This window comes from Bombus pyrosoma, linkage group LG6 (genome assembly GCF_014825855.1).
Source record: "Bombus pyrosoma isolate SC7728 linkage group LG6, ASM1482585v1, whole genome shotgun sequence".
Lineage (NCBI taxonomy): Eukaryota > Metazoa > Arthropoda > Insecta > Hymenoptera > Apidae > Bombus > Bombus pyrosoma.
The window spans coordinates 10,247,813-10,265,927 of record NC_057775.1 but is presented as its reverse complement, the minus strand read 5'-3'; the positions used below and the strand labels follow the sequence as shown (position 1 = coordinate 10,265,927).

The 18,115-nt window shown below is 38.3% G+C and overlaps 1 protein-coding gene across 12 annotated transcripts in view; it reads right to left on the bottom strand.

Moving 5' to 3' along the window:
- The window catches only part of LOC122568366, a 133,689-nt gene that overhangs the window by 81,794 nt on the left and 33,780 nt on the right, over positions 1–18,115 (bottom strand). For 4 of the 12 annotated variants that reach the window (XM_043728024.1, XM_043728026.1, XM_043728027.1 and 1 more), the window contains exon 1: positions 13,698–17,160. The exons of 1 other annotated variant lie outside the window; for it this stretch is intronic. In XM_043728024.1, coding sequence (XP_043583959.1) covers positions 13,698–13,907 — 210 coding nt within the window. In that variant the 5' untranslated portion in view covers positions 13,908–17,160. 7 more of the 12 variants (XM_043728018.1, XM_043728020.1, XM_043728017.1 and 4 more) reach the window with 7 other exon arrangements.

The following is an 18,115-nucleotide window of genomic DNA, read 5'->3' as shown; positions in this document are numbered from 1 at the left end:
AATAAAAGCAACACTAAGCTCCAACAGCCAACTACTAATAAAGACTTGAAAGATAAACGTCTCGTAAGAACAATGACAAGAAAAGAATGGCATAACTTCTGACAGAAGCGCAACATCTTCGTACATAAATCCAGTAGAAACGTACACGAAGTAAGCCCGGCTATGACTTTCACGAGAAAAGAACAGACACAAATAACTAGACTGGGGATAAGGTCAGTCTTAACATTACACCTTCGCACTTTATCGAAGAACAGAATCCTGAAGCCCGTAAGTATTGCAACGTCAACAACACCATGGAATATTTACTTTGCTACTGAATGAAATTCGGCGAAAAAAGACGCGACACAAAGATACGGTATACAGGTGGCTGATTTTCATTGTCAATAACTTTTAGATAAGATAGAACATAACAGCCGGCAATCAACAGTTTTCGATACAAGAGATTCATTAATATTTGGACATTATGTATGGAATATAATATCAGAATGACATTGGCAAAGAGCTTAGGAAGTCGAGCACTTAATCGAAGAATGCTCTTCGTTACATTCTCGCATGTTTCGCAAGTTATGTTCGTTATCGATTCTCCGATAGCATCCTTTAGTTGCTCGATTACGTTTGGTTCATTGACATACACTTTACTTTTAATCCCTTAACCTACGATTTACGTTCGAGAATTTTGGGCCGAAAACGTAAACAAGTTCGCGCAGCCTTCGAGCCATTCGCACGACTTGTGTAGTACGCCCCTACGAGCGATGTCCGTAATATTTACGTTTGGCCCGATCATCGTACTACGGGCATAGCCCGTAGTTGTAGGTTAAGGGGTTAAGAAAACCCCATGAGAGGAAGAAATGTAGTGCAGTTAAATCAGTTAGATTAAATGATAGGACGACACCAGATGATAAGAAAGCGAACGTAACTTGCGCGACATCACCGTCATCGAAATTATTTTGATAAGAATACTCGAATTATTTCGACAAAATGTTTCGATAATTTTTACTCGTTCTTGAACTGCCCAACGCTCCATGATTATTTTGCCGCGTATCCATAAAACAATTGCTAAAGCGGAAAAGTGATACATCGTGTCAGAATGGCAATTTTGAAATTAGTCAGTTATACATATGTACATTGTTTAGCCTGCGCGATGGTTTCTAATTAATAAAACACAGTGTAAAAAATTGCAAGTTTGCTAGAAGAAATAGATCTTTCACGACGCCTATAGAAATATACAAAACTGTACTAATTAGCTAACTAATAACTAACTAATTATTAATAGCATTAACTATTAATCATGGAAATAGTATTTAGATACCTGTATACAGTGCTGTGAATAATTATAGACTCAAACACAATTTCTACATTATATCATTAATATTTTCAAGAAACCACTGATCGTAGCTTGATATGTTAGGTGAAATTATTTTTGCAAAGGGTAAACTGGTAGCATATCAGGATATCATGATATTACACGACGAACTATTGCCTTTCATGATCGGAATAGAAGATAGAAAATTATTCAGCTATTCATACAGAAAACTATCCATACAGTCACCGCTACGAAAATGTGATTTCACGATTTCGGAATAGAACTGTTACCATGATCAGCATTGAGTCCTGATCTGAACCCGATCAAGAATCTGTGGGGAATTCTGGCAAGAAAAGTTTGCGACCAACAGAAGTCATCTATAGAAAATATCGTTGAATTTAAAGAAAGGAAACGAAACTTTAAATAAGTTAGTGGATAGCGTATCTAACAGATTAATAGAAATAGCCATAAATAAAGGGATCCACTAAATATTGAGCGAAAAGGCAACAAAGTTAACATCGAGTTTATATTCTTTCAAAGTCAAAAACACAATTTTTGAAAGGAAATTTCATTTCTTTCAAACTACGAGAGAAGAAAATTTTCATTTGACGTATCTCCAGTGTTCTTTTATATTATAATATGAAATTACATAAACGATTTCGTCAATTTTTGTTTTGACATCACGAAAGATCTAACAATAAGGTTGTATTTATAGTATACATGTAATTGTGGCCACTAGTGTCTTACCAGCTTAAGTAACGAGAAACGATAAATAAGAGAAAAAAGAAGAAAGGAAGAAATGATCGAAATCACAATGAACAAGGAGCGTGGCTAATTCGATGCAAATTGATGGCGTTGCTTAACAACGACTGATGCGCGAATTGAGTTTCGTTATTTTGACCTCGATCGGAGAGGAACGTATTTGCCTACGCGACGCCGTTGATTGAGATGGAATTCGAGTACGGTACACGCACAACGCTCGTTTATTTTATAGTCAAGGCACGTTTCATAGATCCAATAAGAGATTGACCCGATTTTTACTGTTCGGTCACAGTCGCTTTCGAACCGTGGTAGCGCGCAACTTTCCGCCGCCAATGGTAAATCATCTCGATTCGCCAGACAAAAGATTTAACCTGTTTCTTAGAGATATAAATGCACCGCACTCCCATCGACAGACTTTGATGCTGGAATGGGTAACAGCTTTATCGAAAAGTCTTTTGGTTTTCTCTTCCTCTCTTTTTTTCAGAAGAAGGAAATTAAATGAAGCGGAACAATTGAGAATACGGATGTTTCTTGAAACATGTGCCATGTTTATTTTCCAGTTACCAGATTTTCAGAGTTTGCACATTTAATTATATTTGTCTAGAAATCATCGATGCGATGCTAGGATTCGGTATAGTATCCGGACTGCAAAATTTTTGGTCTGAATGTGTCTTTCAGGCAGCGATATTTCTGGCCGCCAATGCCGAAAATAAGGATCATTTTTCATGGAAAGGAACGATTTTAACAATTCGTCCTTGCGAACATTTGGCCGACAAAAGTTTTAACTTTAGAAATTCGCGCAAGACCGTGATCGTCAGGCTATGGCTTTTTATGCAAATTCATATTTTTCAGAATATATTCGAGAATGTAGAACCTTGGTAGAAAATTGTTTTATCTATGGAGTATCATAGAAAGCATTATAGTTTAGATGCTTCAGATGCGTCTTTTCGTATTGTGTGCATTCTGTGCATTCTGTGCAATGTTACATTTTCAAAGTTAGTAAGCGGTAAGCTAATTTTGCCGCTTATAGCTTGGCGCTTATTGTATGAACGCTAACTAACTAAAAAATAACTCAAACCTAGTGCAATGCTCGCGATTCAAATGCATATAGAGCGTGCCATACAGTAGGTTAAGAGCACCAAGTTTTAGAAAAGGTCTCGTTAAAATCCACGAGAACGTCACACATCAACAGGTTGATCGAAATTTTTGACGTCTTATTTCCGTGAAAAACGACCCTCATTTTCGGCTTCAGCGACCTCGAAAACCCCTAAAAAATGTCGTTCTAACCGAATATTTTACAATCAGCATAGGTACTATACTAGAGTTCCCAATAATGTTATGATAATTTGTCAGTATGTCGTACTTATAATTTGCTGAAAAAGAATTAGAAGAGAAATGGGAGTTTTTCGAGAAACATCTTTCTCCGCGGTTTAATTATATTATTAAAATTATACTATATTGATATGTCAACACATAAGAAATGCGTTGTTTAGCAGAATTCATGCTGCTGTTGTATTAAAAAATACCAAGATCGAGAATATTAGTAGTAAGAAAATTAGCATTTAAAAATATTATTTTATCCTCTAATTGCGTTTCAAGGTTCTTGTGTAATTCCAAATAGCGAAAAGCAATGATTACAAAAATAATTTATAAAACACCAAAAACCTCGAAAAATTAAATTAGTATAATTTTTATTGAAAAGTTTCTTCCATTTATTATATTCCCATTTTACTTCATAAACGGTAAATACAATATAATTATATGTGCACATATTTGATGTAATTTCGGTTTTGAAAAGAAATACAGAAGCATGAAATATACAAAATAAACTGAAATTCACTGTAGAAGTAAGAGCATAAATCCGGAATAAAATTCTAACGGCTCTCATCGTCGAAAAAACATTCATAAGTATATACTTATGTATACTTATGTATATTTTATTTATTCTTTGCCAAGAACGATAAATCTCCGTTTGTCCAATCACAGAGGCAAAAAGTTTTTTATCGGTATGCTTCGAGTTTCGTGCTCTTCAAAGGTTTCGACAAGTTTGCTTCAATCGAAAAACATTTCCAGTATTTGCCGTTACACTTGACCACAGGATTTTTGCGCTGCAGTTTTGCTAGCAAAAAAAGGAGCGAAAGATATTGCCAAATGAAAACCTCCAGTATACCAAATTGAAACTCAAAACTACATAAAAGGAAGAAAGAAACTACATAGATGGAAAAAATTTGGTCGTTCAATAACGATACAGATCTTACGACGAAAAAGCTTCGCGTTTCGTTATCTCGATTTGCGTTAATAAACAAGATCCTCGACGTTCGTTTCACTTTTTCTGCAATTTATTTTAAACTCGACTCTACGTGGAATGATGAGAGACTTTGATCTATGTAAAGTAGAAAATGCATTCTCGTTTAAAAAAACAATGAAATTAGCGAACTTTAATAAATCGAATACGCAAAATGAAACGAATACATATCTACGTTCGTTGCAATTTACAATTTATAATATCGTTGTAATATATAATTTGGCTATTCCATAATTTACGATACGCGAATATGCTTGCAATTTTATTCTTTTTAACATTGCATCTACCTTCATGTGAACTTGTTCATTGCAATTACCAAGTACCGAGTACATACATCAAATGTGTAATATAATCTATGAATATTTGCGTCGTACGTATTCCGATTTGCAATTATATACATAGTCAACCATGATCGGAATTAAATACGACCACGAGATAGACATGGAAGAAATATTTAACATATGTACGCATATTCTCTTTAATTAAGACAATGTGCGAAGCATATGCAATATGGAAAATAGTAGTTACATATGAAACTATGCTTTTGCGTAAGCATCCGAAGTCTAATTATTAGATCTCTTATAAAGATGAAAATATAGTACTACAAACATAGTACTATTTGTATCGTTCACTTTCTTTTTTTATACTTTTTTTTTAATTGCACTGAGAAAAGATTTGAAATTGCATGGTCCTCGCATGGATCGGCAAATTCAATGGACCTATCTCACACAGGAAAAGATTATAAAAAATTTTATAAAAAGGGTGGGCAATTCTTATACTCGATACGGTAAACAAATGTACAGAACACTTAATACTATAAACGTAGAAATAAAAATACAGACCGAATATACACACGAAAAACTATAATTGCTGTATAAAATGCTGCGGATGAAATATTTCATGAAGTCTATCAAATATAGTATAAATAAAATCCATAAAATTTAATAAAATTCATCGAACTATTCGTTTCAACTTTGCTACTTTAAACCTTAGCCTTATAAAAAGTAACCTGTGACGGTCACGTAATTTATATACAATATTCATAGCATGTTAACGTATCTATACTGATCGCGAGCTGCTAAAATAACTGGAGATACCTTTGAGCAGCAGCACCTGTACGTGTACGTAGTTCCGTGAATGCTCGTTAAAGTTCCTCTTTTTCGCCGTGTCCGTCTGTCTCTGTTCTACTGTTAATTCTTGTCCGATTGTTGAAAGTTCGAGGCGGAGGGAAGATTACATTATTTTCGAGGGTAGGTCAGGCACAGCGGTTGCGATAACCGTATTATCGTCCCGTCTCATAAACTTGTTTCGCGTAGTTTACGAGCACGCGAGTCTTAACTGCCGTGTACCAAGTGCTCCGCGAAGTAATGATCAGACTATTTCGTCGAACTACTATATCGCTAATTATTGTGATTTACAAGAGAAATCACATTGCAGGCGCATGATACTTGTCGATACGGGTTGGGCATATCATCCGTTTCGGAATCGAATCGAATTTTTCTCGTGAAAATTGTCTAACTCTTTCGATCGAGCATCGAACGTATCTTTGATACACACGTGCGTACACAATGGCTATATATACCTAATATAGATATGTTGCTCAATAACGTACGTGTATTTGTTAAAATTTTTTTTTAAACACGTATGTACATGGATTTCTGAATTGAAAATGTTTTGGCCCAGTCGCACAGTTGGTTATTTCGAATCGGTCTATTCGATTAGCTTTATTTCTTATTGCTACAAACGTACACATGTAATGTACTAACGTAAACTGTTCAACCATGACTAACAGATACAATGGAGATGATAAATATCGATAAGTATCGAAGAGATTTATGCAAAATTATACAAAATATATCTATGAACATAAACTAATTATGCGTAACTATAAAAGTAAGATCTGATTAGACATTTATTACACCTTTTAAATGTTATAAGATACTTCGAATATTGTAAAAATTCCGCGCGCTTAAGTTCTCCGTCAATCTATAAATATCCATTAATTTAGTCATAAATTACTGTTTTCATAGTAGCGGTGTCATTAAACGACAAAAAAATTGCTGAGCAAAAACTTGCAACTCACTTCGGTTACAAGCTCTTGGAACGAAACAACAAAAAAGCACGACTACAGAAACGAAGGATCTCGATCTTCTTACTATACATTGTACGCATCTATTTTAACATTTAAATCGAGATTGATGGCCCCAATAATCATTACGACGACGAATAAAAGTTGGAAAATGTAAAACCTTTGAACACTGTATGCATCTTTTGCGAGTTTTGTACTTTGGTTTTTGTTTCGAAGAGGGACATGCGTCAGACGTGTCGACATCCTCGCAATGTCGATCGTTGCGTTAGCAAAATTAGTCAGATCTTAGCAGAACTTGTTTCTCGTATCGTTCCTTTGTTCCATGTAACTTTGTTGCGTTTCATTCGAGTTTAAAAACGCGAAAAGAATGACTGTTATTCGGAATACGGCAAAGCAACTTTGCACAGCCACGTGGAAGAAAGAAACAATAACGATCCACTCTAAGATTACTTTTGAATCGAGAAAACGAATCGCCGTTGTAATTCCTGTTACGATCCTGTAACAATCCATTATCTGTATTCAAACGCAAAACGCTCGACTCGTAAATGCGGAAGCATCTATTCAAATACCGCTCTTGCTCTACAAGACCCTTACAAGAATACCATTAAGCTCGTAATCGATGCAAATGTTTGTCATAAAATTTAATTCGATTATATGTATATCGTGCTGCATATAGATTTTTTTTAGAATTGATTCAAAAGTCGATAGTTACCGATATTTGAAGAGAAAAATGAGCCAGATATTATCAAATACAAATACAATCGATCCTCGAGCAACGCAAGAGTTAACGACGACACATTGTGTATAGTAAAAAATCGGTGTGTAATTTTGGATTCCTGAAAAACTGATCTACGATAATCTACTGTTGCGTGAAAGCCTTATTTTGCGTGTATCATGAATGCAATCATTCTTACGATAAAAAAGATCAACAGAAAGAAAAGTTCGTAAAATTTCTGTCAATTCGTTTGTACATAGAAGAAACGTTCTGGTAGTCAAACTTCGACACTTTGACCAATTTGATTTGCTTGTTACATGTGCAGGTTATTACGTGTGCGCCTTATGCAACGTTCACTGAACTTTCGGGACCTTATCTTCTCGCACTTCTGACAATTTCATACGTCTACTAGACATAGTTAAAGTTTGACGCCTGACCGATTTTAAGAGCTTGCTGTATCGTAGAGGCTGCTATGATTCAGTTCTTTCGAAGAAAAAGTAAAAAGCTTCGTAAAACCATGGATATCGTGATGATAAAACTGCGTCTTTTCATGCGAATTTATATTCTTGAGAATATAATTAAAAAAGTAAAACCTCGGTAGAGAAGTATTTCGCCTATAAAGTATCATAGAAAGCGCTATACCTTGAATGTTTGATATACTTTTTCGTATTATACGCATTTCGTTCGATTTTTGCACTTACAAATTTCTTATAAATGCATAAGAATCCACGGTCTAGTAATAACAGAGCCACGATGAAATAACGTTTAAGATTCAGAGCATTTACGCATGATTTCACGAGAATGTGTTTCTAATAGTTCCTCGTGCAAACATGATTTCGCGTGGATCACAAATATCAACGTTTACAGTTTCATGAATAAAATCCCATACGCAATCTCCAAATTTATCTCCATCCATTTTCCATTCATTGCTTCATTGAGTACTTTGAATTCTACTACTTTGAATTTGTTCCTCTTTTGGTGTAGGAATGGCGCAGCTCCGATATTTAAATCATATTTATCGAAAATAGAAGAGTGATATAAATTGTCAGTAATACAGTGAAAAAATTCACTGCCACCATCAGCTGTCATAGTTGGAATTGAAGGACTTCTATCCAAATAACAACACTTCCGAATGAAACTACTAAGTAAGTTCTTTTTCGACTCGTCCAAATGGCCGAAAAGTGAGCTGCTCCGAGCAGACTCCTTATAGTTGCAAAATCCCTTCGGTTGTGATAATGCGTTAACAGGCTAGTCGAGTGGTTAGGGGGTTGATTTACCATGTGACACGCGCGTTACTTTGACGAGGCAGCGGATAGCGAGGTTGTGGTTGCTACGAGCTATTTCGCTATATCGTGCACACAGCGTCGATATTAATTCGGTTCCAAGCGTGTAACTTCGCGAATATTTTTCGCTCAATACTATGCGACGTGCTCTGATAAAAAGAGATCAGCGTGCGAAAACGACTTTTCGAGATAAATGCGTTTAATGTTACTTAGATTGTCTACTTTCGCTATTAATGCATGATTCTAATGGTGAATTGCCAAGTCAATAATTTTATTCGAGGAAAATGAATTCGGCTCCATTGCAAAGAGAATACTTTTGCCGATAAAAGAAAACACGAAAAAGATAAAAACAATTTTTTCGCTCCTTAACGCCTTTTTGGAGCCCTTGTTAATCCCTTTGGTCAAATATAGTGACTCAAAAAAGTATTCCAACGCAGTTGGAAAATTTTTTGTATATACATGTACGTATTATATGGAGAACATTTAGGAATTTCCTTAACACTGTAACGAGACACGACTATCGTCGTTACATTGGTAAAATTTGAAAGCAACTTGGAAATGTATATAGAAGTTACAAGATACTTACTGGAAATATACTCTTCGCAAAAGTCACCAAGGTATTTGAACAGTCAATTATTTGCTATTTAGTAAGTGACGATAGATTTCTTTTTATTTATACAAATAGGTACGATTAAAGAACAAAAATATGTACCATATTTAGCACTAATTGTACATTTAAGACTATTATTCGCGTTATATATTAACTTTTTACCAAATTCGGAAAAAAGATCTTGTAACTTCTATATACATCTTCAAATTCGTTCCGGATTCTACTATCGTAATATAATCGCCATAGTCGTTCTTTACTGCAATGCTAATGAAATTCCACAGAGTTCTGTATAATATACACACGATATATTCGTAGAACGATTCTATGGCAAGCGTTGGAATGCTTATTTACGCTGGCCATTGTACGAATACGAATTGTTGTCAGCCTCGACTGTGTTAAGAACGAAATTTTTTCAGGGATCCGCGAAAACAGGTCGGTGGATACGCTCCACCGCCTCGATTCTCTTTATCGAGTGAAAAAATCTTGGTTGCCGAACAACGCTGGCTACTGATATCGGCCGCGTTGATAAATGTGATAATGCTTGTTGTTTCATCGAGTGGCGATCGTATATATCTCGTTCGTTGCATCTCTCGTGTACTTCTCTCTATTCCTTCCTCGCTCTCTCCTGCTGGTGGGAATTTTTAAAATTAGACTTTAAGGTCAAACGTTGGTGCTGTCGTCATCGTCCTGACCTAGACTCGCTGGGGTGTAAACTTCGCCACGCAGAGGTACGGATAAGGTGCGAATGGGAAAAGAAAGGAAAGGCTCGATTTACACGCTCGACGTAAACTCGTCCGTGTTAGAGAGGCGTACTCCACCGGCCATGACGTAAGAGAGGCAGAACCAACGTGGCACGTGAACGGTTATATTAAAAGTCGATTATCGTGATTTCGAACGCGGACACGATAGGTATGTAGTCGTTATGTATTTACTACATAGCGCGGGGAAGAAATATCAACGAGATCGTAGAATTGGTCGGATCGACGTCATCGAGGGTTCACGTGCTCGTAGTTTCACGTGTTGGAACGTTTCGATGAGCGAGTTGACAGAAACGTTGGATGGATAAAGGCTCGAAAACTCGGCTACGGTTAGGTTCGCGTTGTATAAAGTGCAGTAGCCTTCGTAATATGGGGAGATCTTAAATTAACCTCCGATACGGGCAGCTCGTGACTCTCATGAGTTGACATGACGTACGCACATTGACCAGCCTGTGACAATTGCTTACGTGGGGGAGCGAGATCCAATCGCGGCGAAATTGCGATGGTGAATTATGTGTTCTTTAATTATGAATACTTGTGTATCGTAGATAATTCAATTTTTAAACATGTTGCGATCGAACGTTGTTAAGATAATTCATAAGCTTGTTTTCTTTTCATTTTTTCTATTATAATAAAAAGTTGTCCCTTGCATTATATCGTTTCGTTTACTTCAGGATGAAATATATGGGCAGGAAAAAAAGAATTGACGTTTTTCGGATAATCTAGCCATGTAAGGGGTTGAAATATCGAATAGAAACTACTACTGATGCATCGATAATAATAATAATAATAATAATAATAAATAATATAATAATAATAATAATGTTGCGTATGCTTCTCTATACTTTACGATAGGGACTGAATCAAAGTTAGAATATACTTGGATGGAAAGGAGCCTAAAGTACATTTTTACGTACGAATCAAAGAACAAGTCCAGAAATGTACAATTGTATCAAGATGTAACGAATGAGCTGCACTTTCAGTTTATTCGAAATTAATTCATCGCGATTGCTTTCTAAGAACAAGGTGCTGAGATTTTTCTCCCCTCTAACTATACGGGACATAAAATTGTAGCCACGAAAATTGCACCCCTTTGTTCCAACCAGTACACTTTGCTCTCTATGTTTATTTCGTTGTATCGGTCTGGCGAGTATTTTTACGAACACTGGCTCCCTTCCATCGAACGTTTCGTAATTGGAATTCGACTAGGTGATCAACACGAATAATATTATTCGTTCTCGACTACTTCACTTTGAAAACACGCTTGCGAGTTTGATTTAACCTGCAATCTCTTTACGCGATTTAAACGTGGGAACAGTGCGAAATTTGGAGATGGACTGGTAATTTCGTGTGACGATCGTAAGATCGAGGATATCAAAATAATGAACGATAAAAATAGGGAGGGGACTAGATTAATCATGGCAATGGTTGCATCTAGGGCATTTCCTAAACGAAACACGAAGTCCTGACATCGAAACGCGAGCCAGGATCGAATTGGCAAGGGGCTGCATTTACAAAATAAAGTGGCTGTTATGTCGTCGCAATTTGGATTTAGAGGCGCGTTCAGTATGGTATGGGGGAAGGGATGTTCGAGATTCGAAATAGCGAACGAACTCGAAACATTATTCGGCACATTGAATATTGATGATTTTGAAGTATTTCCAGATCCTTGACATTTTCTCAGTCATCGGCGTTTATTCAAGTGGTTATCGTTAAAATTGTACGCGACAGTATAAATACTCGTCGGTTCTTAGATATTTAGATCGTTTTTTAGAAGAGCTGCAAGTCCTGACAAATCTCTGCTAGATTTAACCGAATATGAATTCTCGTTACAGTAAGCTTTCTCTTATATCTGCTTTAACCTTTTCAAAACTGACGAGACGATAGGGCAACTATACCCAATATGGAACAGCGCAATATCTCGACGAGTAACTAACAAAATCAATGTAAAATAAGTGTAAAATATTCCAGACAACAGTGTAAAATATTTCAAGAGGCAAGCATATTCGCATCTCAGCTTCATTTGGAAATCTGTCGTTGAATGCAGTTGATCGTTGTGTTTGAAAGCGTAATAAAATTCTTGAGAGGCAAGTTAAACAGCAAAATTTCTTAATGGCGACAATTTAGAAAATATTATTTTTGCATGATTTATCGTAAAACACGTTTGTTTTTAAATGTCCAAAAGAAATTTACCGTGAAATTAATTTTCTTCTTGGTATGTATTCGTATATATTTAGTATTCACGTAATACGGAACATGTGAATGATATTGTTACCGATGACTATGATACAGAATTGTATCTGTCTTGTGTTGGCAACTACAAAAGAGACAATAATAGTGAAAAATGTGTCCAATGTATTTGCTGTTTTCACTGGGATCACGATTAATGTGTTTCAGGTGCGTCATTCGCGTGTTCAACGTGTAGAAGATAAAGAACGTTAATATAATATAATATAATATAATATAATATAATATAATATAATATAATATAATATAATATAATATAACATAACATAACATAACATAATATAATATAATATAATATAATGTAATATAATAAGTTGAAACAAACGGAAAATATTTCTTTATTTGTCTGTTTTACTTAAATAGATATTCAGTTTCACGGTAAAGTTTTTTGAGATTTCTTTACAAATTTCTTAAGTATTATTTTTTTAACTCGTCGGATTTGACTTTTTTGATACCTTTACGACACAAACTTTTACATAGTTAACTATTAGCACACGAACATTTATCAATGTTGTCGCGCTTTAACGTTAGTTTCATTGAAAAGAAAGCCTCTTTATTCCTCTTTTTGCTTACTTCGTCTTTAAAATCAGGTGTCCCACATTAGGTGCAGTTATCGTATATAGTAACTTTTATAAAAATTGCTAAATTGTTATACCATTATGTCGCGTTATTTTGAAAATTACGTTTAATTGCATACACGTATATTGTATTTGGAAGAATTAATCTTTTCTTCAACCAATATTTAGATTCACGAGGATAACTGGTAAGAAAACTTTACGAAATACAAGTCTGATTCAACCAATCATTAAATCAACTACATTTAAATTTGGAGACAGTTGCAAATAAAAAAAAGATAGAGCTAGCAATTAATTATTTATGTTTAAAACAACCGTAACGTACAAAGTTGCCCGACTATACAGACTTCTGCTTGATACACTTTCAATTATCTTCCATGAGAAAAAGCGACAAAGTAATTGTTTAGCAAAAAGTATCGTACGTGCCACACACGCTATTCGTTCAATTCGTTTCAACAATTCAATAACACCGCAACTACCGAGTCTATCAAAATGACTGATATCAGTTTTTTAATTTTGCAATTACTAAAAACACGTATAACTATCTTCGATAATAAAATGTTTGCTTTTATCGTATAGAAAATTTAGCTACATATAGCTATTTATTATTACCACATTACTTTAATCTCAATTAACTGCGTACGATATGTTTAAGTACGTATTAAGGAATAGTAGTCGCAGCGTTAATATCGATTACTTCTAATTCAGTATCCTATTTTTCCGAATCCGTTGGAAAAATAAGAAACACTTACATCCTGAAAACTAAAAAGTAAAAACTATCCAATACTATTCAATATCCCATCCCTGTACTAAATCAATAAAACTCTAATCTTTTTCTAAAACACGCACTTCACTGGTACACTAGGACTATCAAAAACAAATGTTTGCTCTTTCAGAGTCCGGATAGCGCTTTTAGATGACTCGTACGTGTATCCACATTCGTTCGGTCGAAACATTACATAAGAATCACGAAACGATCGGCAGAAGGAAAAACAATGGGAAGTGAGAAGTAAGAGTACTTAGATATGTGGGTGGTAAAGGTAGTCTCACCTCCTCTACAGCCTCAACGGCCTCTATAACGTGTTCCGCGATCTCCGCCGCAGTCAGACCGGTCTCGATGGGTGCGATCTGCGAATGTCGTCGCCCTTCGGCATCGGTAAGCTCCTGATAGCAGGATTCGCCGGAACCTCGTCTGCTGCCGGCGATACACATAGCTCGGCGGAAAAGTCCCGCAACGACAGCGCACAGGCCACACTGCATGCCCGTCGCGCTTCCTCGGCTGGACAACGAGCCGCCATTTGTTCGTCGACGGGTCCGAGTCCCGCGAGAGCCACCCTCACGTGCTTTGGACGCCAGCTTTTCTGCCTTTCTCGTTTTCCGCCCCTTTTTATCTTTTTCACACTTTAACCTTATTATCCCTTCAAACGTTTCGTTCAATCTTGTTTCTCTATTTCTTTTCTCTACTACACAATTCCGCTACACTCTTCCATTTTTATCTCGAATTTTTATCCTCGATGGATCGTCGATAATTTATTCGTCTCTTCGAAATGTAATTAATTTTTTTCGTTCTTCTCTTTTTTCTTTCAATTGCTGAACGTTCTCCTAGCGAGCGTTTTCAAAGCTTGCGCTTTTAATCTCTCGCGTAATTTCTCGTGTTTGATTTTATCGCGCCTTTTTTTTTTTTTTATTATTCGAGCACTTTTATCACTTGTGCTAAAATTTCTCTGATTATTCTTCCTCTAAATTTCACGTATCTGTCGCACTTCAGCTCTTCACTACTGTTTCACACTATTTCCTCCGATCTCCCAGATCGTTGTCTTCGCATGCAGGTATCTCCTATCGTTATCCAACCGCGACTTCGAACTTCACCGTTTTAACTACTCGATCGTACTACTATACATTCGCGTTACTACATCTAGCCAGTTGGTTCAGATATATCTCTCGACACGATTGACCGATTATCTTTCACGTTCGAGCGCCTCATCCCGGACACGGTTCAGCTTTGTCCTGATCCGCAGATCGGCTAGTGGTCGCGTGGTCGCGTACATTCGATCGATCCCGTGTCGCACGCCGTTCAGACGACCGTCCCTTCCAACGACGATCCACCGGTACCGCATATCACCTGCACCACCAGGAAAGTACGTCGGAAACGAGTCTCCACGGAACTCGAGAAGGTCGAGAGGGAGGAGCTGCAGCTCTCTCCTTCCTTTCCTCGGAGGAAACTATCGATTGCCGTCAAGTTACGAGCACGATAGCATCTAACGACACATAGTGGTCCTACAATGGAGCACCATGACTAGGATAACGAGAGAGAAAGAATAGGAAAACGTTGGCCGAAATACACACAGAAGGTGAACGAAACCGATTATTTGGGTACACACATGGCCCGTACGATGTAAAATTGTCGATCGAACGATTTTCCTCGTGGACAGACGTTAATCTCGATTCCGAACGATGTCTCGTGGCGCCGTTGTGTCCGGGTCACGTGGGAACGTAGCTTTTGGAATTTTAACGCGCCCCGTGCCCCTCGGGTCCTCCGTGGTCCAAGATCGTATACACACAAAAGCAAACACTTCGTCGGCTGAAGAGAAGGACTCGTAGTATGGGGAAGGTTAAAAAGTTGGCGCTAGCAAGATCGAAGCGTCACTCTTGAAACAAATGTTCCGATATGCACTTCCTGTTTGAATTTTGGGTCGAAAGTAGGTATATTCGAGAGTTTCCCTTTGCTTTCGTTTATTTTTGTTGCAATATTTTGTGTAACAATTTCGGCCTTGTTTTAACCAACAGACATCTGTTTATTTATGATTAGAGATTACGCAATTTGTATATCTATGTAGGTATATCCTTCTAATCGTGTTTTATTAATTACTACAATATTATATTTAATTACTATATCATTCTACTGATATACCAAGAAATATACCTGCAGTCTATTCGTTATTGGTCCTTAGTTTTTGATCGAACTAAAAACTGTGACTGATTGCAGTTTCTCTTCTCTACGAGCAAACGAGATTTCTGTTACAATTTTTGAACGATAAGGAAACACCATTCGCGTTCTTTCAATGTCGAGGAACCTGCGAAGACTTTTATTCACGATTATGTGAAGCTAGCAAAATCTTATTTAAAATGTTAATATATTGAACATTACGTAATTCTGATATAGCAGAACTTTTGCTTTTTAGTGGGCACGGAACGTGCTAACAACGCTGCTCCCTAAATACATCCACCAGCTTTTCACCCTTTGCAAAATCTTTCAATATGATCAGTTAACGATCCCAGCACTTTTCTGCGGTGGAGTATTTTAAAGCCAAACCTCATGTATTTAGAAGAAAGAAAGTACCTAATAAGTATCTATGATACGAATTTACCTGTGCACTGTGAACTTCTTTTCTTTTCCATCGCTTTATCGATGAAAGCAAAACCAAATAACAATTGGCACATTGTCAATCGATTCGTGCGGAGTACGAAAGGTTAATATACCGGAAAATGACATACGTCGTGTAAGAAGAACACGGACAGGTACAGAGAAACGGGAAAATCGTCGTTTCCTTCGTATTTCCTTCGATCGGACGTCGACGAATTTCGAAAAAAGCATCGAGACGATGATGAGCACGTGGTTCACTCGCTGAACCTGGAAATCTCGATGATCGCGACTCCCTATCCGTGAACCACATTGTCGATTTCCATCGCGTCGCGTCGTCGTCGTCGTCGCTAATGGCACGTCTAATACGTCAGGTAAACAACGAGATCCTGCCGCTACCCTCTTTCTCGATAAGATACCACGAATCCGTAGTAAGAATCTCTCTCTTCGCTGTGTGCAGGCCAGGGAGGAGAAAAGAAATAAAAATGGGCAAGAACAAAGGTCCTCCTCTTTGTTCCCTTCGACCTCGATTTTTCCGCGAGACTCTTTTTTTCAGCTTACGGAGCAGCAATTATAACCGTGCGGCGAGAGTGCGCTCTCAAAGAGTATACGGCCACGAGAAAAAAATGGTGAAAAACGAGAGGAAAAAAGGTTTGGAAAAAGGTGGGAACTACGGTTGCGTGTACTCGTTTCCGTACTTCCTATCGCTTCAATGTCTCTTGCTCGTACGATTAATTCTTGCCATTTAAAGAGGAACGGAAAGAAAGAAGATTCGTTGAGAAGCTTCCGGGATACCTTTCACCGATTCATTTTCATCGATGTGAGAAATTAAGCGATTTAGCTTTATTTACATTTCGGTCGATAAGATTCATACATCTCGATCAACATCGACATGTACGGGAATTCAACAAGCACTATCGTTTCCTCGTCGTACGGACGCACCGCGTAAACATACGCTCGTATCACTTAAAAGCCGTATCAAAGCCGACAGCGAAGGAACAATCGAACGATGGTCAATAGACGATGATATCCTCTTTCAACAACTGCAACTCGACTTCTGTATACAGCCTCGGAATATCCTCATCGTATAGAGACACGAGAGAAGTGTCCATCGAGATCGCAGTAGAATCGAATAGAATATCCGTGAGTAAGGATGCAATACCTTTAGCGGAGCATACGGGGCTTGGCTGTCGTTGTACCGTCCTAACTAGTACGCGAGAGAAGAACGACGGGGTAACGCCCGCGCACAGATATCGTAGCTGCTTCCGCACCGGGACGAGCCTAGGAGCTCCATAACCGCGTGTTACGGGTTGGCCCCCGGGCCCCGAGGCCCGGTGCCGACGTCGGCTCGAGCACGAGGGCGCTTCCCTTGATGGTTCCTCCGTCGTACACGTTTCCGTACGAGGCAAATGTGGCAATAAATAAAAAGAGTGAGAGAAAGAGGAATATCCCCCCGAAGATAGAAGAATTCGAGGCCGGGAGCGTACTGCCGCTATCACCGACTATGCACGCCGGCCGGCCGCTGTGCATGCACTGAGCCACTGGCTTCGAGCGACGAACGCTCGGACGACGTACGAGCTCGGCGGCGCTCGATCGTCTTCGCCACCGCTCGGCCGCCTCCGTTGCCTGGCCACGCTTCCCGGTCAGGCTGCCCGAACCGCGCAACGCTTGCTCCGAACAGGCGACGCGAGAGTGCCTTTCTCATTATGCGTCGAGCTCTCGTCGCGAGTGACTCGTTCTAGGTAGACCATCGCGACCGTTCGGTCGGCGCTTGCTTCGATGCGTTTCTCTCTCTGGGAAATAGAAAGAGAGGGAGAGAGAGAGAGAGAAAGAGAGGAATCGCTTGTACGCGACGAGAGAAGATCAATAACGGATCCCTCCCTCTTTCCGTCGCGTGTACGCGCCAGTCGCGGCGACGTACCCGCCACGTATTTACACACGCACGTCATGTCAGTCTTACACCACCCCCCCGCGGAACATCGCGAACGTCCGCGGTCAAGAATTTCGCGGTCGCAAGACGCGTGCAAAGGATATACCCCATTTTATCGATCTCTTACAGATTTCGCTGCGAATAGTATTGCATGCAACGCGGAGGTGTGCTCTGCTG